The sequence below is a fragment of the Phoenix dactylifera genome, chromosome 3, assembly GCF_009389715.1.
Source record: "Phoenix dactylifera cultivar Barhee BC4 chromosome 3, palm_55x_up_171113_PBpolish2nd_filt_p, whole genome shotgun sequence".
Lineage (NCBI taxonomy): Eukaryota > Viridiplantae > Streptophyta > Magnoliopsida > Arecales > Arecaceae > Phoenix > Phoenix dactylifera.
The window spans coordinates 2310117-2335491 of NC_052394.1; the positions used below are offsets into that span (position 1 = coordinate 2310117).

The 25375-nt window shown below is 39.1% G+C and overlaps 2 protein-coding genes across 4 annotated transcripts; one reads left to right on the forward strand and one right to left on the reverse strand.

The window, feature by feature from the left end:
• Positions 1-940: 940 nt before the first annotated feature.
• Positions 941-13126, forward strand: LOC103709973. Of its 2 annotated transcripts, none has more exons than XM_039124242.1 (3): positions 941-1240; positions 1339-5582; positions 11956-12517. In XM_039124242.1, exon 2 carries the CDS (start codon positions 1414-1416, stop codon positions 5527-5529), a length of 4116 nt encoding a protein of 1371 aa, XP_038980170.1. In that variant the 5' UTR covers positions 941-1240; positions 1339-1413; the 3' UTR covers positions 5530-5582; positions 11956-12517. The 2 variants fall into 2 exon arrangements, with proteins under 2 accessions (XP_038980170.1, XP_008793752.2); XM_008795530.3 differs by lacking the exon at positions 11956-12517 and adding an exon at positions 12524-13126 and having other exon boundaries at positions 943-1240.
• Positions 13127-14549: 1423 nt separating this feature from the next.
• On the reverse strand, positions 14550-22926 carry LOC103709956 (kinesin-like protein KIN-5A). 2 transcript variants are annotated; one of them, XM_008795510.4, is made up of 23 exons: positions 22690-22926; positions 22100-22315; positions 21866-21995; positions 21599-21757; positions 21042-21515; positions 20756-20853; positions 20513-20669; positions 20352-20421; positions 19098-19174; positions 18907-18960; positions 18741-18821; positions 18539-18650; positions 17974-18060; positions 17656-17831; positions 17352-17513; positions 17162-17269; positions 16904-17062; positions 16723-16806; positions 15838-16043; positions 15616-15717; positions 15391-15500; positions 15123-15274; positions 14550-15028 (listed from the first exon to the last, which is right to left on the reverse strand). In XM_008795510.4, the coding sequence occupies exons 2-23, from the start codon at positions 22267-22269 to the stop codon at positions 14798-14800; spliced, it is 3159 nt and encodes a 1052-aa protein (XP_008793732.2). In that variant the 5' UTR covers positions 22270-22315; positions 22690-22926; the 3' UTR covers positions 14550-14797. The 2 variants fall into 2 exon arrangements, with proteins under 2 accessions (XP_008793732.2, XP_008793740.2); XM_008795518.4 differs by having other exon boundaries at positions 22694-22925.
• Between the last annotated feature and the right edge of the window lie 2449 nt (positions 22927-25375).

The following is a 25375-nucleotide window of genomic DNA, read 5'->3' on the forward strand; positions in this document are numbered from 1 at the left end:
TTTTGATGGCTCTGTCTTGGACGGTGGTAGGAGGGGAGGGGCCGGTTTTGTTGTTAGGGGCCCGACGTCGGATGTGGTGGCAGCAGGGGGTCGTCAGATTTTTGATACTTCGGTCCCAGGGGCAGAGTTGCGAGCGGCCTGGATGGGCTTGTCCTATGTGCGGCGTGTACTTCGAGCGAGTTCGGTTCTTCTGGAGGGCGACTCGGCTACGGTGATTAGCTGGATTCGCAGGGGCCCGGTTGGTCACGGAGATGCCCATCCTCTGCTTCGTGACATTTGGATGATGGTGAGAGAGGGTGTTATGCTACAGGCTATGCATGTATATCGTGAGGCCAATGGGGCGGCCGATTGGGTGGCCGCGTTTGTTGCGAGCCACTCTGGAGGCACCCTATGGGCTGGGGAGAGAGAGATGCCCGGAGCACTTCGGGACATTTTGTATTCTGACTCTTTAGGGTGTATTCGTACCCGTGATGTATGAAATGCCCGTTTAAGCAAAAAAAAAAAAATAATGAAAAAAATAAAACCAATTCCACCAATAAGAGGGGTGTATTTATCAAATAACCGGAATAAAAGAAATCTTTATTCAACTAAGCACGTCGTGGCATGCACGTGTGCTTGAATACTATTTTAACTGAAAACCTATTCGTATTTCCCGGCAGATACGAATTTTCCACGTGAGCTCACAACGACCAACGGTCCAGATCTAAATTAGTCGCGTTATTAAAATCACCCAGTCTCCAAATTCAACGGCTATAACCAAACTCACCCCGTTACCGAACCCGAAACGTTATATCGCTAACCCGTCTCGGTTTCGGTGCTGGGTCGCCGTCCCATTCCACACTTCTCTGCTTTCTCTTCCCCTGCGAACACGCCTTCCCCCGTCTCTTTCTCTCTCTTCCCCCCTTCTCTTCCTCTCCTTCTCAAATTGCCCTTCCCCCCTCTCATTTTATTTATTTCCCAACCCTACCCCTCTTCTCTCTCTCTCCCCTCCTCACCCTTTTTATCTAACCGGGAACCTTCTCCTATCTTTCATCCGACGACCCACACGCGTCCACGTCCTCGTCGTCTTCTTCGCCCCCCTTCCCCCTCCCCTCCCCTTCTCACCCCCATCCATATAAATAACCGCCCCCACCCTTCTCTCCTTCTCCGCTCTGGCTTTTTAGGGTTTCCACGAATACCGAGAGACCTGGTCGAATTCTTCGATTTGGACGGCGGTATCCCTCGCGTTCTTCCTCTACTGGTACGTCTCTTCCTTCCCGCTTTCTTGTTTTTGCTCTCGATCGAAGCTAGGGTTTCTTTGTTTGATTTTTTTTACGGTTATTTTTTTCGCCGTTTTAGGTGTTTTTTTTTGGTGTTGTTGGTGGTGGCAAATATTGAGGAGTCCGTGGTGGGTTTGTGTTTTCTTGGGGCGCCATGGCGATTGTGAAGAATAGCTTTAGGGTTTCGAGGCTGGACGGCGATTCCTCGCCGGGGAGTCGGGGCAGTGTGTCGAGTGAGGAGGAGGAGGACGAGGTCCGGACTCGGAGCTCGGCGTCGGACATTGATGTCTCCGATGTCTCGGATGTGGACTCTGGGATGGGATCCGACGAGTTTGATCTCTCCGAGCTCGGGGAGGCTGGGACCGAGTTCTGCCAAGTCGGGAACCAGAGCTGTAGCATCCCGCTGGAGCTCTATGAACTTCCCGACTTGGGGGCGGTCCTCTCGCTGGAGACCTGGAATGAGTGCCTCTCGGAGGAGGAGCGGTTCGGCTTGGCTGAGTACCTCCCTGATGTGGACCAGGAGACGTTTTGCCGGACTCTCAAGGAGCTGTTCTCGGGGCAAAACTTCCACTTTGGGAGCCCGCTCGTTGAACTCTTCAATCGGCTGAAGGGTGGGCTTTGCGACCCAAGAATTGTTCTTTACCACCGGGGACTGAACTTCTTACAGAGGCGGGATCACTACCATCACCTGCGCAAGTATCAGAATGCTATGGTAGGAAGCCTTATTCGGATAAGGGATGCTTGGCAGAACTGTGCAGGGTATGGTATCGAAGAAAGGCTTCGGCTGTTGAATATCCTCAGGAGCCAGAGGCCTTTGCATTATGAGAGGGATGGAGAAGTGGGGTCTGAGACAGATTCAGAGAGTGGGGATTCTGGTGATCATCACTGGACTAAAAGGTTTAAGATGGATCGGCAGGCAGTGCTGTCATCGAGGCCTTCCTTTGATATATTGTCTCATGGGAGTGGCATGCCAATGGAGCAGATGAAGTTTGGGAAAGAGAACTCGAAGGGGGTGTTGAAGGTTGCCGCTCCCAAAGTCTCTGCCCAAAAGGAGTACTTTGGAGCGGCAGGTCAGTATCCTTCTGCTGCTAAGCATAGTGGGGAGGCAAAGACTAGACCACCAATGTCTCTCTTAGCTCTTCACCGGCAGGATCAGGTTGCAGGGTATGATTTGGGTAATTCCCAAAGGGCCAGACATCAGATGAGTGGTGATGAGGATGATTTGGAGGAGCAAGGTTATGAGATGGGCTTGCAGGGAGACTGGAATGCAGTTCGTGGAAATGCAGCAGCCAGGACTAATTTGCTGAAACCGGGAAAGAAGCAGGAATTACTAAAAAGATATGGCAGAGGTATATTTGGTGATGATGGCCCTGATGGTTATGATGGGTTGTCTTATTATCAAGGTAGGAGCAGGAATTCTGATCAGGCTGTCACTGTAGCTTCTTATGATCATCAGTCTCTTGAAACCATGAAGCAAGCTATGTATACCGAGGAGTGGGCATATCCTGCCAGAGAGCAGCCTAATTATCAAGCTCTGAAAGGAAATCAGGTTGACCAGTCAGCTGGCACTCAGCCCTTTCGGCATAACAAAAAGCTTGAAGAAGCCATTTCCATGGATAGAGGCAAGAAATGGAAGGTTGGGGATGATTACAAAATTGGCAAAAGTAAAGTTGGGCATGACTCAAAAATCAAGTCTTATAAAACTATTCCAGCACAGATGGATGATTCATACTTCCACTCTGATTTTAGAGCCAAAACATTACAAGGGAAGATAAAAATTAAGTCTGCTCAGTATGAGGAAATGAGTATGGGCTATGCAAGGGGCACTACTATGTATGCTCAAAGCGAGGAGACAGAATCTGATTCATCAGACCAGGTTGAGGAAGACGGAGGTATTGATCCATCAGCGAGGAAGTTGGGGCATTTAAGTGGGGACATAGAGGTCCGTCACCCAGGACTCGTCAAATCATTGTATGATTCTAAAAAGGCCAACAAGCTTGCAAAGATGGACAAAAAAGCGTATTCCCGTTTTCCTGATGGAGCCACAAACATTTATACACGAGAAGAAGAACCTTACTCTACAAAAAGGAAGCAAAAAGGTAAAACAAATGAGCCCAATTACTTGAACGATGTGAAATTTATGAAGAAGGGCCAAGTGCCACAGTCTAAAGAGAAGTTACAACCGCCATTACTGAAGACTTATAATACAGGGAAAAAGCATATAGGAATGGTTGATCTGGACAATTCTTCACGGCAGCCAATTTATTCGCGTGATTATGGCAGTGGCATGTTGGATGAGCAGGAGGAGAATTTGGATGGAAGTTCCAAGTTACTGGGTAGCCAGATGCGAGTTAACAAGTCGGGGAACAGAAATCAACCTTCTGATGCTCGTACTATTGAAGCTGATTGTCATGAAAAACTAAACATGTCCTTGTTAGGGTGCAACACTGTGAAGAAGAGGCCAAAAGTGAAGCCTGAAGGTATGTATGTTGACAAGCCAGATGAACCTCGTTACCAACAGTCAAGTCCAAAGCAGCAGATCGATGACCAGAGTGTCATGAAGAAGAAGGGAAAAAGAAAAGCAGATGCTGCTTCTGATTCTTTGACTGTGGCAACTCCTGAGCCAAGCATTCTACAAAAAAGAACAGCAGATGTAGATCTAGAGGGAAAGTTGCAAAAGAAACCATTTACCCTGATCACACCTACAATTCACACCGGCTTTTCATTTTCCATCATACATCTTCTTTCAGCTATCCGGAAAGCAATGATTACTCCTACTACAGAAGATTCCGCAGTGATGGGGAAGCATCGTGAAAAGAATGATGGTAGACCAAAACTAATGAGAGGAGAGCAGAGCAGTTTGCTTCAAGTGGTCAATGGCCCATGGATGCGCCATTCTCATGAGAAAATGGATGGACATACTTCAGAGCACGCTGGTCAGAATAATTTACCTTTTCTTACTGTTCAAGAGATTGTCAATCGAGTTAGATCGAATCCAGGAGATCCGTGCATTCTTGAAACACAGGAGCCACTTCAGGATTTAGTCCGTGGAGTGCTGAAAATATTTTCATCTAAGACGGCACCTTTAGGAGCAAAAGGTTGGAAGGCGCTTGTGTTCTATGAGAAATCAAACAAAAGTTGGATGTGGGTTGGTCCCGTTATTACTAGTTCATCTGATAATGATACTGTTGAAGAGGAGACTTCTGCTGAAGCTTGGGGTATTCCCCATAAGATGCTGGTGAAGTTGGTCGATGCATTTGCTAATTGGCTAAAATCTGGTCAGGAGACCCTTCAGCAAATAGGAAGCCTTCCAGCACCTCCAATATCAATGTTGTCAAACTTGGATGAGAAGGAGAGGTTCAAAGATTTAAGAGCCCAGAAGAGTCTAAGTACTATTAGCCCAAGCTCTGATGAAATGAGGGCATATTTCCGTAAAGAAGAACTTTTAAGATATTCTATTCCAGATCGGGCCTTTTCCTACACTGCTGCTGATGGGAAAAAATCTATTGTTGCTCCGCTAAGAAGAGGTGGTGGAAAGCCAACATCAAAAGCTCGGGATCATTTTATGCTGAAGCCTGATCGCCCACCTCATGTTACTATTCTTTGTCTTGTACGTGATGCAGCTGCCAGATTGCCTGGGAGTATTGGAACTAGAGCAGATGTTTGTACTCTTATTAGGGACTCACAATATATTGTTGAAGATGTCTCTGATGCACAAGTTAACCAAGTTGTCAGTGGGGCCCTAGACCGGTTGCATTATGAACGTGATCCTTGTGTACAGTTTGATGGTGAGAGAAAATTGTGGGTTTATCTGCATAGAGACAGGGAGGAGGAAGATTTTGAGGATGATGGTACCTCTTCCACTAAGAAATGGAAAAGGCAAAGAAAAGATGCTACAGATCAATCAGATATGGGAGCAGTTAACGATGGCAGCTATCATGCAACTGGAGATCCAACTGTAGGTGGTTCTACTGCCGGATATGATTATGATCCTGATCCTAATATTGAGTCATCATCCATCAAAGTAGGGGAGAAATCTGAACTTGTTTATAATGATTCGAGGCCCGATATGGAGAACATCCAGTCTTTTGTTGATTCTAAACCCAGTAGCAGGAACCAAAGCGGTTCACGGAGTTGGGAGGCTCTTGGGTTGAATCCCCTGCGGGAAGACAAAATGGTATGTCAAGAGAACTCCACAAATGAAGATTTTGATGATGAAGCTTTTAGCAGAGAAAAGCCAGTTGGGCTCCTGAGTACAGGGTTGTTGTGAAGAATGGATGATCCATAATCAATAACTGTATGTTCATTGCAGAACAGATCCAGGTAAAGTCCGTGAATCTACATGTGCTGGTTAGTTAGTACTTCTGCATACTGCTTGTTAATAATTGCGTCACCTGGTTATTTTTCTATAACTTTTTTATACTAAGATTTTGTGAAAAAGACCAGTGGTTACTGATTTGGATGCCTGTTCTTGTGGTTTTCTTCTTTGTCACTGCATTTGTGGACCTGTCTGTGTCATCTAAAAGACTTCACTGACCCTAATATAGTTAATTTACAGCTGGCAATCTATCTTTCAAATTCTTTTTTCTGATATTTGGACATAAAAGATTATGATGGCTAAGATTATGATGTCTGCTATGTTTTATATATTTAAATCAAGTTCAGGAAATAAGAAAGGAAAAAAATGCACTGGACCTTTACTAAAAGATAGAAAAGGCAGCAGCAATTGTCGAGGAAATTAGTTTTAAATAAACATAATGCTACTCAACATCATTTTCCTGCTTGATACTCTGCATGCTGAAGTTAAACTCGTCTAATTTGAATATTTTATTTTAATGCTTGCATATGCAACTTGTTATGGACTTATGCTGAGACATTTACAAGTAATACATGAGCATCTGATTTAGTTCTTCATTGCAAGGAACTAGACATGTATATATAACAAAAAACTCGTGAAACATATGGCATCATTAAATTTAAGGGGATATTTAAATTCTCAATTCCTGTCCAGTATTACCATATCAGATCTTCTACGACTGAATATCATTTGGTTGCCATGATTGGATGGAGTTGGAAACGTGGAGATGGTAATGAGGGAATATAAAGATCTGAGATAAAGAGAAGATATCCCTGATCTCGTATGTTGTTCCATAATGTATAGATATTTGGGAAGTCCTACGCATTTCGCTACTCAGTCCAACATTTTCCCAATTGAAGATGTAGTAAAAAATATCATGAACTAGAGCATTTAAATGCCATTACATAATCCCCACCATATAGAGGAAATTGAAAATTAATCAAGGTCACTTTGCCAATATCTTCCTTCCCTGGTTAACTTGCTGATCCTGGGCCTATGATCTCATGTGTATTCTGCTAGTACTGTAGGCAAAGGTAAGATCTGGCTTCCAAGCCCCTATGCAAAGGTGATAATTGACTAGGGAGGGTATAAATGGGGACAACAATCCTCTCAGGATACAAAGGCAGTTAAGTCAGTGTGGTGCAGGACAAAAGCTGCAAACTACATCATCTCTTAGGTCTCAATCCTATTGTACTATCTGCTGCCTTGAGCAGCCTTCTAGTATTTTGAGAAGTTCATTGCTGAACTTCTTAGGAGTCATTAAAGATAAGCTTAGGTAACTATTAGAGGCACTCATTTTCCTTAGATTACCTAATGTTGACATCTACACCCTGTGGTCTTAACACCTGCGACTCGATAGTGATTCTGAAGTTGCTGAAATCTCTCACATCTTCACCTTGACATACACAACTATGACTGCAAAACGTAAACTGACATGCCAAATGCTAGCAGAAAAATGGATTTGGTTACCACTTTCTTTTTGGTATCATCAAAGTTAATGTTCAAGTTTTTTTTTTTTAAAAGTTAAACAAAGTAGAGAGATGCCGATCCACATAAGCAATTTTATCAACCTGTTAGAATTTCACATTCATAATGGATCTTCACTACATGCTATGACTGCATTCTCATTATGGTTCTTTGCTTTCTCCAAATGCCAATCTCTTCATATATGCTTCTGAGGATCAAAACCTAATTCTCCAGCTTTTTTCTTATGCAACTCATTTCATCTTTTATTTGACTTATCATTGCGGTCTTAGGTTTTCGTGAGGGTTGTAGCATACACTTTTTTTTCTGTGTCAGTGCATGTGATTTTGTTGATTTTTTCTTTTTTGAAGTTTCTAATAATTATTTATTTGTCTAGAAGCAGGGTGTTCAGTAACTTAACACTGTCAAACTCTTTCACAGATCAGAAATCATTTTTTCTTCCGTTCTTTTATAGATGACTGGAAACCATATACTGTTTTTGAAAATTTGTATTCCGATTGTAGTGTAACTTTTCTGCAATATCAGGAAAGGGCTTACCTTGCTACATTTCGGTCCTATAAAATAATGGGATATATCTTATCACACATTATTAAATATCATCATCTTATTTTTCTCTGTTGCTGTAATCTGTTTTACATGTTCAAATTTGGTGTTAGTTTCTTTTGATTTGAAAATGAATTTAGATTTCTTGAGTATGCCATATTAATCCTGAAACCTTGCATGAACATGCCTATTTATCAAGGATTTGTTTCGTCCAAATTTAATGCATGCTTTGAAGTTCCAATCTACATAAATATATTATGAAAAGCAAGGATTCAGATTTCAGTGTATAAGACAAAGCATATTTCCTTGGTTTTCCTTTTGCCTTTTCTTTCTTATAATCCATAGAATATGACACTTAATATTTAAGTTCATGTTTCTTCCAGATTTTAGTTCTACTTTCAGATAAATTCATTACAAAAAGACGATGGGGTGAGAGTGGGTGGAATATTATTTGATGAGTTGAGAGACTGTCAAAGTGTTGTTCATTTAGAGGCTAATCTGGACCTGTGTAAGATGGTCCATGTGATAAAAAATGCTTGCAGTTTGTATATTAGTGTTTCCCTTTCTATTGGATGTCGTCTGGTGAAATCAAAATTAGATATCGAGATAATAAAATTTATGCCTTTCTTTTCTTAGGTCGATAACACATTTCAAAATCCGCTTTGATCACCCTTGCAGAAAATTTTGTGGACTTGTAGGACTAATAGAGGAGAATTCCCATAATTGGACTCCATGCTTCATTTTCTTTATTTACCTTTTTGTTTAGGAAACAAAGGCATGTAACTAACTTGTCTGAACTTCTTACTTGATCTCCTTGACACATCCATGAACAAAGCAAACTCCCTCCATGAATTCTTTAGTTTGCTGCTTCCTTCAGAAGTAGCCAGAGAGATTATTATTATTATGAGGGTTGGCAACATTGATCATGCTTTTTTTTTTTCTATCCTTCTGTAATTGCATATATACAGATATCTGATTTTGCATAACTACCTTGCATATACTGATTTCAATCAATAATCTGATATATGCTAAATGAGATAATTACCTCTAAAATGTCCATTATAATAAAAGGTAATTCCCTTGTCATTCACCTCATTAAACTTTTGAATCTGTATGGGGGGATTAGGAAATGTTGAAATGGATGAACTCAAGTTTTGTTTTTTCCTCCTGCTTCCTTTAGGGATTCCCAATCTAGTTTTGTCACTGGATTATGAGAAATACAATCCCCAATCTACCATGAAGTAGACAGCACTTATGGTATTAATGTTGACCTAACTCTTCATCTGAGAAGCTTCTTTCATCTTTGTGTTATCTATGAGGTTAACTTATTAGCAACTATGAGACCAGATAGTTTTTCTATCTCAATTACATAAAGCACTACTTGTTCGAATTTTCCCTTGTTTTTTTGGGTAATGTCATCATCTAAGCTTCCAACACTGGCATGCCTGGCAATTTCATGTCATGTCCGACGACTTTTGAATGTATGCTTGTGTTTCTTCCCTTGCTTCTACTAGTATTTCTACTCTTTTCTCTTCATCTTCCTCCTTTTTTTTCGTGATATTCTTTTTCAGTGTTTTCTTTTCTTCACAGTAATTTATATCAGGCTAATCATGCTGATAATGTTGACTTGGTTAGCTTCAACTCCCCACAAGTATTCTTATGTGCTCACATATGTATATTACTAAGCTAGTAGTCTGTTAATTGGATGTTCCAATAGTGATGTTGTTTTCTGCAGTCTAGTGAGGTAATCTTGAATTGCGTGCATGAACTTTTGATAGAAAATTAATACTGGATCCAGTGAGCAACTTCATGGCTGGTGGTTTAGTTGTTTTTTATCAGGTTTATTTGTGGGAATCTTTGAGACAGTATGCTTAAAATTATAGAAATGTGATACTTATTGACTTGGAAAAATAATATCATACGATATTTTTATAACTATAGCAAGTATATAGGTCTTTAGCTGATATAGTCAATCAAAGCCAAAATATGTGGTTGGCAAGTACATAAATCCAAGCTTGATGATGAGAAGCAAAAAAATGGGTTAATGCGCAAATATCTATACGCAGATTATGATTCTCTAAAACAGTAAACCGTCAGGCATGTCTTATTGTTTTGCCTTGTGATTCAAGGAGTGTGGCTTATAGTTAAAGTAGATTTTTCGGGGACCTCATAGTTACCTGATCAACAAGGAGAGGTTCTCTGGGAGATGACAATCTCTGTCAGATGCCCTCAATGCAGTCGAAATCATTTGATTATTCTGCAATCTACAAAAAAAGGAAAGTGAACGGTCTGTGCATTGAGTGTACCCCTTACTATGTTCCTCTATTTATGCCATAATCAGACTCGGGCAAAATGAGGCTACAAGATATTGTTTTCAAGTTGGTTTCTTTTACAAGCTGATGGAAATTGCAGCAGTGGAGAGTAATTTTGATTGGTGGATTCTATCATCAGAGACATTGGAGAGCCTTCTAATTATAAGTTCTTCATTCCCTTTGCTTTTGCGTCACCTAGTTTTATCTTCAATAAATCTGAGTTACATTTTGGAAGGGAGAGCCCATAATTAGGATAGATATTACAAGAATATACACAAGGATGCCTGGAATATCCTTTAACACTGCATGAACTCTTCATGAAGTTATGTTAACCATGTCATCTAGGATGTCCATAGCCCTCTTTTAACTAGCATAATCATTCATAGGCAACTCAGTCATAGAATGTCTAGGATCTCCATAGCCTGTTGGTGAAAACTTAGTCATAGGCAACATGACTCATTTCTTCCATATATTGTCAGCTCTACCTATGAATATATGGTTCTTGGAAGTTATAATGCTTTATCATTCATTTCTTAACTTACGCAAACCTATGCTGTTAAATTTTTGGCCAAGAGAACACTGGAGAGAGAAGGGCCTGACGGGAAATTGGGAAGGGTAGTTTCAAGTTTGGGTGACATACCTCTGCTTACCAAATTTGAGTTCATGCCAAGGAAGTGCAGCCCTCAAGTCCTAAGTCCGGTAAGGATCTATGGGTGGAGAGAAGGAGATACAATTTGACATAGGGGACTAAATTCTAAGGCAAGAATTAATTAGATAAATAGCTAAACGGAACATAGTATTTGTGTTTCTATACTTCATTAGGAAAATTAGACTTTTGAATTTTGAAATACTCTAGCAAAATTTATTTTCAATTTTTGCTAAAATACACCCCCCACGCACAAAGGAAAAAAGGGAAAAAAACTCTTTCAAGTTTCTTTCTCTTCATATCACTGATTCAAAATTAGAAGAATGCAAAAAAATAAGGTGCCTAAATATCGATGTTTAATCGAGATTCCATTGATATAATAATATCTAATCATACCCTAATATAAATGCCTGGCCTTTATTATGTTCAAATTAGAATCATGGCCACCCATTAAGATCACATAATATTTCCTTTTTCTAAACAGGGGTGTATTATTTACATGCACAAATAGGTAAATGAATAATTACAAATATACAATTGCTTGACTGGATTACATGCAGAGGTCGTATGTTGTCTCATTTTTGTTTTATTATAAGTCAATAGGGGCGTATTATTTTTGTGCGCAAATAAGTAAATGAATAATTGCTAATATACAATTGCTTGACCAGATCACATCCAGCTGCCATATGTTGTCTTTTTGTTTTATTTTATTTTATTTTACTTTCTCATTTTTGTTTTTTATCTATTTCTCAGTGTACTTAATATCATTTTTTTTTTAAATATATTATTTTTATGTTTACATTCAGTAATTTTTATGCCTTTGGTTTTCTATCTTAAAAGTGGTGCTTTTGAAATCCCTTCCTCTGACATGCATTGCATATGTCAGCATACTTGTATTCATTAATGAAGCCAAATAAGTATGCAATGAATCCGCGCATGTTTCTTGGTCACAAACTAAGAGCTTGGAAATGCTCTAAGTACCGAATGATTGGCTGAACTCTGGTAGGAACAAATCCATTGACTATTCTCATGCATGGCTAGATTTGGAATCATAAAATGGAGAACAGAACTACAGTAGATGTTTCTGAACTTGTGATTGGTAGTTTCAGTTGAGATTGGCCGTGTATAGAGGAGGATAACGCAGATATATAATATTTTAACTTTTTTAACCTGCAACATTTGGAGATTGTCATGGAAAATTAAATTAAAGGTTGTTAGATAAATGTTTAATAGTTTGGTTTGTTTAAAATGATATACCCTTTTAAATGTTTTTTTTTTCTTTTAGGATCTCAGGCCAATGTTCCTCAGCTGAGTTGTTTGTTGAGTAACATAGTTTCCCTGTATTGTGTCCAGCTCATTGTGGTTCGGGAGATGTAGCTAAGCTAAGAGCAGCATGTATGTCCATATTCATGTGCCACATTATTTTGAACAATCTGTGATGATTATAGTACTCCAAGTGACCAAAATTTTACAGCTCAGACCCAGAAAGGGATAAAGGCTCATTGGCTATGGCTACATAGTGAAGTGCATTTGCTGGCTTTTATAATTTTTGTTAGTTCCCAGGTTGATGATGTTCAGCAAAAATTATGGTCAGAAGAGGAGCTGACACTCTAGCTGTATCCATGAAGAGTAAAAATATGGCCATCAAAGTCAGAATACAGTTTGTTGCTTCAAAAAAATAGTCTAGTTTTATTTAGAAAAGTGCAGCGTCCATCCTTAATATAGTGTTGATCTCTTACAGAAAAAGATAAAGTTCTCCTTTCTCTTTCTTTTAATTCATTTTTTTCCTGTTGCTCTTAGCTCTTTGTTTTTTTCCCATCCTTTTTCCTCTCTGTTCACTGGTAGGGTTTATCCTGTTTATGCTTCTTTACATTTTCCATGCAACTACTAACAATGTGGATAATGCGTTCATTTTTCGCAGGTGAGGAGGTCATCAAGTGTACTTTGCACTACTGGCTTGCTTCAAGTTTCGCATGTGGGGTGAATATGGTCTCAAAGTATACATTTTCACTATTTGGCCCATTGGGAGTCATGCATATTCAAGGTGTGGCCCTCTACATGTATATTCCCTTACGGCACTGTAACATATGTAGTGCAATTGTTGAGGCTTGGAGGTTTTCTACGTCTCGATGAATCCTTCATGATTCGAAAAAAATATTTATCCCAGCTGTAAACACTTCCATTCTTTCTACTTAGAGAGGAATGATATAGCCTCCGATGGAGCAAAAAGTTATGAACTTCGTCAAGCCCTCAAGAGGGTCCCAAATGGGTAGAGTGAAAAACCATGGGCATCTACAGATTTTTTTTATTTTTTTTTTGCCCCTTCTTATATTTTTTGTCAAAATTCTCACTTTTCAGTGGTATATGATGAAGCAGCATTATGTTCCATGGTTTATATATGTGAAAGCAATTGAGCTCTGACTGCTTCGATCTGATCACAGATTTTAAGTGGTTGCCTTGAATGGCACCGTTTGACAGGTATTAGCTATTAAAGATTATAAATGCTTCTGAGATATTGTTCCAAGTCGTATCACTATTTCTTGGATTTGTCATATTTGTCTAGCACACCCCCAGGAAACCCAAAGATTTGATTCTGTGCAGCATTATCTAATTTCTTTCAGTATTGTGGGATCAGCAGGTTCTGGGGGCTCTGATATGCATCCTGTTCTTCCATATAACTGGAAAACTAGTGTAGTGACACTAAGCTTATTGCTAATGCTTTGTTCTATCTTTTGGAGAAAATGTTCCCATGTTGGGAGTAAGGCCTTGGCAATAGCTTAATTCAGAGAAGGCGCTTAGGCTGAATCATCATTCTTGTATCCAAAACTTGTACCTCCCTGGGATAATGCTTGGACTCTTTTTGTCCGGGATCCCGGCTTTTTATATGTTTCAAGGCTTGTCATGATGGTATTCGGGGAAGTTTTATGTGCTTACGTTTGCATGGATGCTCAATATTTGTGCGCTTGAAATGGAAGAAGAGTGGGAAATGCTTTGACAAAATAGCTGTCGTCAAAGAGTCTTATGGCAAAATTGTTTTCCGTCGCTTGCCGGAAAGCTGTCGGGCGAATGTTTGAGCTACTTCTCGGTACGGTTTTAGGGGCGTTGTGATGGCTACAGTGCATTGTTTTTTTTTTTGACTAGAAATTGAAAAGCTATTTTTCACACAATATAATAGCTTGATTACGAAGTTGGGGAGAGAGTGAACGTTATTATGCTATCATGGAAATAATTTTGAAAATCATGAAATCAAATAAGGCTCCTATACAAGATTAGCCATCGGGAAACCCAAATGGCTCTAGGTGGTAGTTAACATGTTTTTATTGAGTTTATGAATGATCAACATTAGATTTTTGGATCTTTGAAGTTTGAGGGTCATATATAGAATAGTATATAAGAATTGGAAATACGTTCATTTTTTTTTTTTTTTTTGAATGCTTGTAACATACACCATTCAATACCTCTGGACATCGATTAAAAGGAAAACATAGGGAGCATGTATAGATTTTCACTCCCATTCTTTTAAGCAGTGTGGAGATGGTCACTCAAATCCCAGAAGACCACGGAACACAACCTACGCATATAATTTTTGGAAAACTGTGAGTTATTCAGGCACATTACACCTTTCCAAGTTAGCTTTACGCCACGGAGATGGAGGATGGTTTTGGTAGACAATTGTGATTTCAGACATTAATGCTGTCCGAGCCTTTCCCGTGAAGAGCACGAAGCAGAGGAGTCTGAATGGCAGAATTGAACTTCCAAGACTCCCCTTGTTGGAGCTCCATGTGGACACCTTAATATCAGAGAATGCAAGTCTGTAACCCTATGACTATGTAACATGGCTACTTCTGTAAAGAAAAACCATAATGCTGCTAAACGATTCAGCAATCTGATTCACTCCAATTCTTATTTACAGTTCCCAGATACTTATGAATCTCAAATGAATAAAATAAAAAATAAAAAGAACAACTCAAACTGGATCTGTGGAGGGATAGATACATTACATGTATGTAATCATGCAACAGATCTTCTTTCCTGATTTTTACAAACAATTCAGTCTGGGAGCACAAATCCCTCAACAAATAGGATAATCAATGAAATAAAAATGCTTACGTACACCTAAAGACTAGAAAGTTTAACTTCTGTACATGCTTTAACATCTGGCACTAGTATCACATCAAGTGGAACTAGCATACTCTTAATTTATTGCAGTGAGAGGAACTCTTGCGTCTCTCAAGGCTTGTGGTTGAGACTGATATGCCCCAGAATAATGTTTTACATCCCCATTTGCCTGCTTGGAAGCAGACCTGGCCTCCCAGAATGACTTCAGAAGCTCTTCAAAATCTGGAGTTCTCAGCTCCTCAATGGATGCCATGCTAGGCAGATTAATTGATCGTCTCCTTGGCGTCGAACATGATGGTTCATCCACCTAGTCAGATATGATGGATTGTGACTGACTAACATCCAGCGGAATTAAATATCTCAGTTAACAAAGTCAAATGGACTATATTGCTGTAACTTACCGCATATTCTTCTTCTAGACACTTGCCTGCATTCTCTGTGATCTCAACAATCCTGTGATAGTGTCCACTTCTCAAATCCCTAAGCTCCCCACGGCAAGGAATGAGCATAGAATCAATGTTTGCACATGCATCATGGTCGAGTTTTAAAGAACCTGAAATTTGAATATTCTCATGAATTATTCACCCAAAATATGGTAAATTCTTTGTATTAAGTATTTCATCAAATAAAAAGACAAGAAGCAAATAAACAAAAACAATAAAAACTTACAGTCAATGGAGGAAAGCAGACTCTTATTTGCAATATCGGCATCTTCAAGAGTAGTTGAGGCAGCAGAGGACAACTTGGCACGTAAGAGCTGATTGGCTTCCATTCCGCTCCTATATGGACAGATCAATGAATGCACTCAGATATTGATGATTAACATTCAATTACCAGAATCTACAGCTAGGTCTATGTCCTGACAAAGTTCAAATAACCAGGAACTCGGATTACCGGACAATTGAATCTACTGATGCTACATTTACTTTTCCAAGGCTTAGCAGTGAATTTTGAGCAATTTTCCACTGTTGTGAACCCATTTTCGCATTCTCCATGCTGCACATTTTATAGGTATATTGTCAGAAATAAAAATATGATCAGGCTTGCCAGAGTTGCACAGAGACATCAGTTGGTGGTGTAACAAAGATGCAAGAGCAGTTGTGCAGTCACTCTTACCATTGTTGAAAACCTTCTTGCAAGCAACATCTACCACTTTCAACTGCAGCAGTATCCTCAACATAGTGGTTTTCAGTTTCTTCCATGTAAACATTCCATTGTTCTTTAACTGAAGAGGTGAAATCACGAGCAGTTGACATTTCCTTCTGCAGATTACTGGTTCTATCAGCAGCACTTGCCCGGAGATTATCAACTGCTGTTTGAACCTAAACAGCAAGTACGTGTCAAACTTTAGATAATACATCTCAAACTTTAGATGGCGCATCTTTCTTGGAGTTTTAGTGACCAAGTTGCTGCTATGAAAATTAAATTTGGTAGTCCAGATTCTAGAAACTATTAGGTGATCTAAAAGGAAATCAAGAGAAATTAGAGATAACACCTGAGGTGATGTAAGAAATGCAATTGTTTTCCAACAAGATCAATGAGGAAAAACCTCTGTGCCAACACAGTTGAGGAGTTGCCAAAATCAAATAGTCAAAATTCTATTCTAGTGAAAAGACACATCCAACAATTCAGGAAATGGAGTCTTTACCCCACTCAAGAATGACTTCAAGATACTGTATTGCATTATCTCAAACAAGAACCGTGTAATACTAATTTGCTACGATATGGAAACTCATCTTTATGTTTTCTATGTTTGTGTAAAGCTTTCACTTTTCGACTGTGCAGATCTGTTATGCCGTAATGTTTTGTTGATTAAACTTCTATTAAACACATCTATTATGGGGAAAAGAAATTATCACATTGTTGGCATCATAAACTGTAGGTCGATGGACCAATTTAAAGTGTGGTTCTGAACTTTGGAACACTTAGTTACAGAACCCGAGCAACATAAGAAAAATAAGGATAAAATGTATTTGATATTCAGAAGAAAGGAGCGTATACCAGCTTTTTCTTCCTGGCACTTGAACTTGCTAGCATTTCTGCCACCTTTTCTAGCAGTTGCTTCTCTTCATTAGCAGCACATTCCTGGAGGTGCAACAGGAATTAGTTAGAAAAGATGATATAAAAGACACATTAGTAATTATAACCGATATAAGAATTGATCATGAAGCCAAATCATTACCTCAAACTTTTTCTCAAGCTCACGAAGCTGGTGGTCTTGGACAGTTTGTGTTTCCTCCAGAATCCTACTCAACTTTGATGAATGAACATTCAGAGTGCAGAAGAAATTAGAAGTAATAACTGAAATAGAACGTGTAGATTCCACAGCTCTGAGATGTCCCTGTTGTAGGTCAAAAATAAAAATATTAGACTATAAAAGGATACTTCAAGAAAAGAGCACAACATGGAGAATAATATTACAGGCCTCATAGATATTAACCTCACGCTGCTGCTGTGCAAATGCAGCTAATTTATCCTCTTGTATAGAAAGACTGCTCTGAAGTTCATTAAGCAACCGATCAGCCTCCAACGCAATTCCCTTGAAACACTGAATAAAGGAAAAATACGAAAACTTACAGGAGACAATAATTGGATAAAAAGGCCAACTTAGAAAGTAAAAATATACTTACATCTTCAATAGCAGAAGAGTGAACCAGTACTTGTGAGTTTAATTTTCCAAAGGTTGACTGAGAATTCTTGTCAAGTTCTCCTGCCAGATCATTTAATGCTCTGATTCCAGATCGATACATGAATTTTAATTTTTCAACCTGAGTTCTAAGTCCTTCAGTGGCCTATGGATTAAAAAAAAAAACAGAGGAACATCTGAGTGTTGCATTTGTATGCTTGCATCAATTAGTTTCGAACATAGGTGTAAACAATGCGAATTTTATAGCACTGATAAATTGTAATAGCTTGTATCAAGCATGTAGCTACCTCGGTCTTTGTGGAAACAAATGATTGCATATCTTCTCCCATTTCTTTTAGTTGGTTCTCCTGCTGCATCACAGAAGCTGATACGGTTTTATGCAAGATATCGAGCTGCTGAGTTATTTGAGATAGGAAATTCTGCACAAGAATTCTGTTTCCATCCTCTATCATATCTTTACGTTCTGTAAGCCAATTGTGGAGATGGTAAGGTAAAGTTAGTAATGAAAGTCTCAGCTTTCATTCATTATCATGCAGTTAAAGCAATCAGGACAAACAGAACTCCTGAAACTTTTTTCAGAAAAAGAGAAGAAAGGAGGCACCAACCAATCTTAGAAAACAAGCCAGAAACATCTGCAGCTGCATTCTCTAGTTCTGAACGAAGCTCGTACGCACGCTCTACAAGTTCTCTCTCTGGAAGAAAATAGGCAGTCAAATGCACCACTTATTAAGTGCTTGCACTGGAAAAAGAAGAGACGTTTTCAATGCAATATGGTATCCAGCCAAGTAAGATGTGCATGGACTTGTCTGAAATATGGCTAAATCCAGAAGAATGCAATTCATTGTTGATGTTGCATAGGCCTCCTCATATAAGGACCTACAACTACATGCTTCATCAGAAAAAGAAATATGCCTACAAATATCTGGCGTGATATGGAGAAAACCATGGGAGCATGCAGAACAGAAAGCTGAGTGTGTGTATAAATTGTTATAAGTAATACTTTAGAGAGCAACAGCACCATATAATTTTAGCACTTTGCTGGCATTGAAGATGCATAAACATGCTTTCATTTTTTGCCCAAAAAAAATACAGAATCCTCTTTTAATTAAAAGATGCAGAGTACATCTGTGGCATAGGCTGCAGGAGAGAATGTCATGGAACATTCCTCACCTGATTTGAGAAGATTAGATATCAAATATTCTTTTTCTTTTATTGTGGTGTTTGCCTGCCTATATCTTTCTTCCAGGTCCAGTAATGCATGTTCAGTGTCCTCCAGCCTTTTCTGTTGTGAAAACACAAATATATACAGTTGATCAATCTCCAGGAGTGGTAGGTGGCTGTCGCAAAAGTTGGAAGATCTCTTGGTCCTTACCTGGCTCTTCTCAAGTTTGTCACTTAATTCTGCACTCAATAGTTGTTGAGAATTGTAAAGGTCTTGGAGACCAATTAATTGCTGCATACAGAGCATAGATTAACAGAGTCAAACAACCATCAAAATTTTGTTATAGGGCAATACAAGGTCAAGTTAGAGAACATACCTTATCCTTTGAGTCCAACTCAAGTTCCAGGCGCTCCATTTTCTCTGTCATCGCCTGAATAAAGACATGAGAATAATTTGGGCATTTTATCAAAATAGTCAGATGGTAGGGTTCAAAAGAGAAATTTCATAGCTAAAATACGACGCATAGAATTATAAGAGAGAGAGTCATTTGAACAATCAAATACAAACCTTCTTCTCAGCTTCTTCATGAAGGTAGCGATCCCGTGGAATGTATATCCCATTCTTCTCCCTTGCAGCATATACCTCTGGTCAGAGACAAGAAATCAGGAATTTCATCCATCACTAAAATGATGAAAAAGCAACATAGGCAGTACTCTAAAATGATGAAAAAGATATTTGTAAAAGCAACATTTTGGAAGCTAATTTGGTTTGGAACTTGAGTCTCAAGTGGATGGCTCAACAGACAGGTACATTCCACCATCATTGTTCTGAAAAAAGTCGCTGCATCACTTGTGTGGCTGCAGTGCCATAGGCAATCCTTTAACTGCTCTACTTAGAGCCTAGCCACCTAGGCGGACTAAGCAAGCTGATCGAGAAGAAAGTACGTAAGCAGCTTACTTAGGCCTAGGCACTCCAAATCAGCTGTGTTTAGACTATATTTTTGGATGTCTCAGGGATCTATGCATGTTAGACCGTAAGAACATGATCTCCTATTGTCCTCATTGATGCTCAAATGCCTCAGTTAATATTTACAAGCTTTCTTGATTCTTGATTTTTGTTCACTTTTAGTTTTGCATTGGTGAAGCATCATTGGCTTTTTGTGTTAACTCACTTGAATTATTCACTTTTTTTTATGTTCACACAATTTATTGCATATTTTGTAGGGGAAAATTTGTTAACTTACTAGTGAACATGTTGAACTAAAATATGTCCTGAAATTAATGTGAAAAGTTTTCATTAATTTATATTTTTTCTGATGTCTTCCTTGTTTTTATGATTTTATAGTTACTTTTGTCAATTTATGGATATCTAATTAATTATTTTGCAATCTTCCAGGCTTTTTACTGAAGCAGCTATCCTTAGCCTAAGTGCCAGGGTATCTGCAGACTGCTCGCTTAAAACAACCACCCTTCAAACTATCAAATCAACTGTGCATTCAACCAGTTGCATTGGAACATATGGCATCAAGAGTGATCTGGAGATTGACAGCCCCCAGCTGAGCTGCCCAGCTACCATGCTAGCTCGTTTCCCAAGCTTTTCTTAATGAAAACCAATACAAGAATAAAGAAGTTTACAAATTACCGAGGAACACATTGTTTTGGCCAAGCTGACTAAATGATATTCAGAATTTAGAGTCAAATGTTTAGCTTAAATAAGACATGGAGATAAATAACAATCAGTTGCTCACAATGCTGACATAAGACTTTGACATGGAAAGAATTAACAAATGGTTATCTACAAAATTAAAATCTAGTATCCGACCTTGTTTAAGGCGGTCAATTTCAGAGTATAAATCCTTGATCATTGCAGACTTTAACATCTTCTGATTGACCTGGAAAACAGTGAAAGCATGTTGGCGCTAATCATTGTTGAATGAGGAGATAAATTTCATATAGCACACAAAAAGTCAAAATTAAAATGACCTCAGGCTTATTCTTGATATTTTTCGCACGGTGTGCATAGTCTAAGGTGCTCAGTGTCTCTTCCAGACAGTGGATGGATGGTGTTATGGTGGCAATAATGCAAGTCTTTGTTTTCCCTCCCAAGGAATCCCTAAGCAATCTTGTCAACTTGCTATCTCTGAATGGAAAAAAAATGCTCAGCCAACATTCCATTAACATATTTCAGAAAGAAAGAGGAAACCAGAGTACTTTAATTGGGATTACCTGTATGGAACATGGCCAGAGTGTTCAACAAGAGAATTAATAACACGACCAAGAGTAAGCAAACTTTTATTGATCTCTCCAGCTTCCCTTGCTCTTCCCTGTAATAACAAATATCGTCATTGTCATTCCCCATAATATCATACCGGTCAAATTTCAAGGAATTACTCTATCAAACCTGAGCTTCCATTACTACTTTCTAGGATATGCGAGAAACAAGTTCAGAAGATGATACTCATATCTGCATACAATGAAATTCCTACTTGCAGAAGATGAAAAATTTACACACCTCTCTAGCACCTGATCGTGAAATGTTTTCTGACCCAGCAAGATCCACAAGATTAAGCTTTCCACATTTGATCATCTCTTCTCCCTCAGGAGTACACTCCTTGATGTGAATTGTGATAGAAAATATGGAATGAGATCGGCTGCTCTGCTTGTTAAGTAAAGTCTCTGCAGTACGCCGTTTTGCAGACCCTTTATCCAAGATTTTGTAAATTTCACCAGCAGTATAGACGATCTCCTCTTCCAGTCCTCTCACAAAAACACCCCCCTTCCCATCTTCCATGAGAGCTATAGGCTTTTTGGACTTGTCCTCTGAAAATTTTGACTCATCCGGAGCCAAAAGATCTGTGATTTCCTCATTGTACAATTCAAGAAATGTGACTTTCATACTGTACTCGGCACACTGCGCCTCGAGTATGCCAAAGATTTGTCGGACGGCCCTTGGAATAACTCCAGCATCACTTGAAAATTCTTCATTCTACAAAACAAATTCTAGTTAATTTAGAACCTAGAAGAAAAATCACTGGCTTCAACTAATCTATATTTATCCTTGTAATTTACCTTAGTCTTTCTTCCTCCTCCTTCCATTGTGTAAGTTTTCCCAGTGCCCGTCTGACCATAGGCAAAAATGGTGCAGTTATAACCCTCAAGAACCTCATTTACTATGGGAGAGATAGCTTGATGAAATAAATCCTTTTGCTTGGATGATGGGCCAAAGACCTATAAAGAGTTAAAAGTTACTTGATCCTTTGACCTAATTTCCATTTCAAACAAGAAGAAGCAAAAAGGGTACATTGAAGAAATAAATGAAAAGTAAAAATCTTAGACCTTGTCAAAGACAAAGGTTTTATCAATCTGCTTGTTGGCAATATTCTGAACAGCAGTCACTTCTCGTCGATGTTCATTGCAAGATATCACCACCGGCGTGTTCACCCTCATCTCATCATCGCTCAAAGGTCTGGAACAACCAAAATCACACATGAATAAAGAGCGAAGAATTAAGAGATAAGACAAAAAGTATCGTCTTGTTTTTTTTTCCATTCTCATATCAGTTCTATGTACCTGCATCGGAGAATGACTTGAACATTGACCCCCTTGTCCTTATCACACTTGCTGTTGGAATTCCCATTTCCATCGACGGATCGGAAATCCCTTCCCAACTTTTCACTTGACCTCGGCGTTTGAGAGGGGGACAATGGGATCATCCCACCTCTCCTCTGCGAGCTATCCATTCCCACAGAACTCAAAGAATAACCAAACAAGAAAACCCAAAACTACCTGCAATACCCAACACACAAAATCACAGTCAAAACTCCATCCAATCTCCAAACTAGAACCCCACAATTCTTGAACCCCGAACTTCAAACCACCCAACCAAGAAACCCTGACTCCGATCTAGCAATCGAGATGCATTTCAAACACCAAGATCCCTAATCACCAGCTCAAATCTAACAAAAAAAAAACAAAAACAAGAAAACCCAAGAGGCGAGCCATGTAAACAAAAAGAGAGATCCTTCTTCATGAAACAGAAAAATCAAATCAAGAAATCAAGAAACCATAAGAGAGATAGACGAAGGTCAAGAGTGGCCAAAACGAAGGGATAAAAGAATGCGGAAGAGAGGAAGACCGGGAGGCAAGGAAGGCGAGCGTACCGACCGAATCGACAGCCGGCGGTCGGCGATCGGCGCCGCGCTACGGATCCAGAAGAAAGATCCAAATCCCGTTCTTCCTGGGATCCCGCGGTGACTTCTGGTAGAAGAAGCCCGTTTCCTGGTTACTTTATAGAGTTATCTTAATGGCGCTTCCGATCATTATAAAGATTATTAATTAATAATAAAATTTATTTGGGATGGAGAAAAAGAGAAGAAGAGAGTGGGGAGAGGGACTGGAGATACATTGTCGAGAGGAGAGGAGGGAGCTACTACTTTAAACAGTACCGTGCCGTTAGAATTCAAGGAGGTGGGGTTCAAAAACTTGACGGTGTCAGTTACCCGTATCTGACCGTTGGAGCTTTTGTGGAAAATCCGGCCATAACCGTAGAAGAAGAACAGTGGGGCCAAAATCCAAATCCTTTTTCCTACTTCTTTGTATTAATTAAAGATGAATTTAAGCAAAGAAGTTGAAAGGAGAAAGTATAGAAGAGGGGTTGGTGGATTATGATTAGAACTTTGTAAAGTGATATCATTGTGTTTTTAAATATTCAGAAGAAGGACCACTGTATGGCCAAAATCCAAATCCTTTTTCCTACTTCTTTGTATTAATTAAAGCTTAATTTAAGCAAAGAAGTTGAAAGGAGAAAGTATCGAAGAGGGGGTGGTGGATTATGATTTGAGCTTTGAAAAGTGATATCATTGTGTTCTTAAATATTCATAAGAAGATCTTTTTGTTTCAAATTTCCAAGGGACATGTTGATTTGGAGAGGCTTGCTGTTAAATTAACAAACAGATTCCAGAGATTTTAATCTTTCAAGTGGGTAAACAACATTATATGAATCATAAAGAATCCACCCTCAAAGGCATCAATGATTTCTGCAAAGGTTAGCCCTTCAATTTTCTACTTGGTTTTTGGAAGCCAGCTTACCTTTCTACTTGGACAATGCCACCGCAATGTTGGCCAATCTTTTAATACTATATGATAAATTACATAAGAAATATACTCTTTCTTACACAAATTATAACTTGGGTCTACAGTGTTAGCCTGGCAACAACACCATCAACCATCCTGGTATATCAAATTAATTCTTAGGAGAAGTACCAAAGTGAGCATACTTGAACACATGAAAAAAGCCCCGTAACCAACCGCTATTTGATGACATAAAATAACGGAAAGTTGCTAAAGATATCTCCTCTCCATGGAAAGTTGCTCTCTCATACATCAACTTTTTCACCTATAAGGAGTGACATAATCAAACATAAATGGGTATGTTGAATTCAAAAGAATCACACTCTCCCAATAGTATAGAATTTGTCCCATGCATCATCTTCCGCAAGCCTGAATTTCCATAATTCCATCTTAGTTATTTGTTCTCATCTCTACCCTTCCATGCTCACTTTCAAAATGTTCTTTCAAATATCAAAATAGATTATTATGAGTACTCCATCACATCATGATACAAAGCTTATATAGTTGTATATTGAAAATACAGAAATCCTTCAAATCACTTATAAAATTGTTGAGCTTGTTGAATAGTTTAACAGGTCTATTTACAGACAATTATCTTTTGTCTTACAAATTCTTTTTATAAATAGTTTTTGTAAACTTCCTTTTTCTAATAAAGGTAGGGTGACTTATTCCATCCTTGTGCATATCAAATCCTAAAATTATATAGTAATTTTTTTTCTTAATGTCTAACTCTACCAACATTTTTTTAAGAATTCCATTGTACAAATCATTTTTTTAAGAGTATATATATTGGATGAAGTCCATTTCATCAATAGCACCTACAATATTTAATCCAAGTTGCATTTGAATTTGCTTTGGCAACATAATAAACTCAATATTTTCTTCCACTCATTAGCATGTAAACCCCATACACTTAATACCATGTTTGTCAAAAGAGATGATAATATTATAGGATGCGAGCCCCACTTCCTTGGTGTAATCAACCAGCAAATTGGTTAGATGGGAAGGGAGCTAACATGGAAGACAGCTAGTTCGCTTGAGGATTACCCCATGCTACAAAAGATACCCACTGCTGCTTGGGAGACGAACACCAGAGCTTCCAAGTCCCTTGGCTTCCGTCCCAAACAACCGTGGGAGAGCAAATGAGCAACACGGAAAGTAATTAACTTAAACATGTCTCCACACACTTAGCTTCGGAACAAATATTTCTCGATCAGGGACGTCCCCACTCTTTTTTTTTTTTTTTTTGATAAATGCGGCAATTTATATAGCTCTAACTTGACTGCATCCTGCCAAATCGCGATAAAATAAAGAGTATGAAGGAGATGAAATCTCTCCTGTAGATGTCCATAGAAAATTTCTGAAGTGCCGGGCGACGAAGGAGGCGACCCAATCTGTTGCTTTGTTCGCCTCCCAAAACACATGTGCTGCCTGTAAGTCATCCATCTTCTGAGCCAGCCTGATGCCCCAATCTTGTCATGCCATGGACGCTTTGTGGTCAGCTTTAGGAGCAGCCCATACGTCCCCTCCACACGCACCAAACGTTTCCCCGTTCGGTGGTTATGGTAGCATTTGTCCCCACAGGGGAAGGTAGAAGCTTATGGAGGACCAAAGGTTGCAAAACTTCAGAAAGTCTAGCCAAGTAATAGAGCAAGAGACAGCCGGTGCTCGCTCGCTTGAGTTGGAAGACAAGAACTCGCTGTCGTTGTTGTTGTA

What these genes read in the sequence shown, in the direction of transcription:
- LOC103709973 (XM_039124242.1), top strand. Translation starts at nt 1,414, where the DNA reads ATGGCGATTGTGAAGAATAGCTTTAGGGTTTCGAGGCTGGACGGCGAT.
- LOC103709956 (XM_008795510.4), bottom strand. Translation starts at nt 22,269, where the DNA reads ATGGATAGCTCGCAGAGGAGAGGTGGGATGATCCCATTGTCCCCCTCT. An exon ending in GAGGAGGAAGAAAGACTAAG is followed by an intron (nt 21,516 to 21,598) that starts GTAAATTACAAG and finishes TTTGTTTTGTAG; the next exon opens with AATGAAGAATTTTCAAGTGA. An exon ending in AGCTTGAGAAAAAGTTTGAG is followed by an intron (nt 16,807 to 16,903) that starts GTAATGATTTGG and finishes TTGCACCTCCAG; the next exon opens with GAATGTGCTGCTAATGAAGA.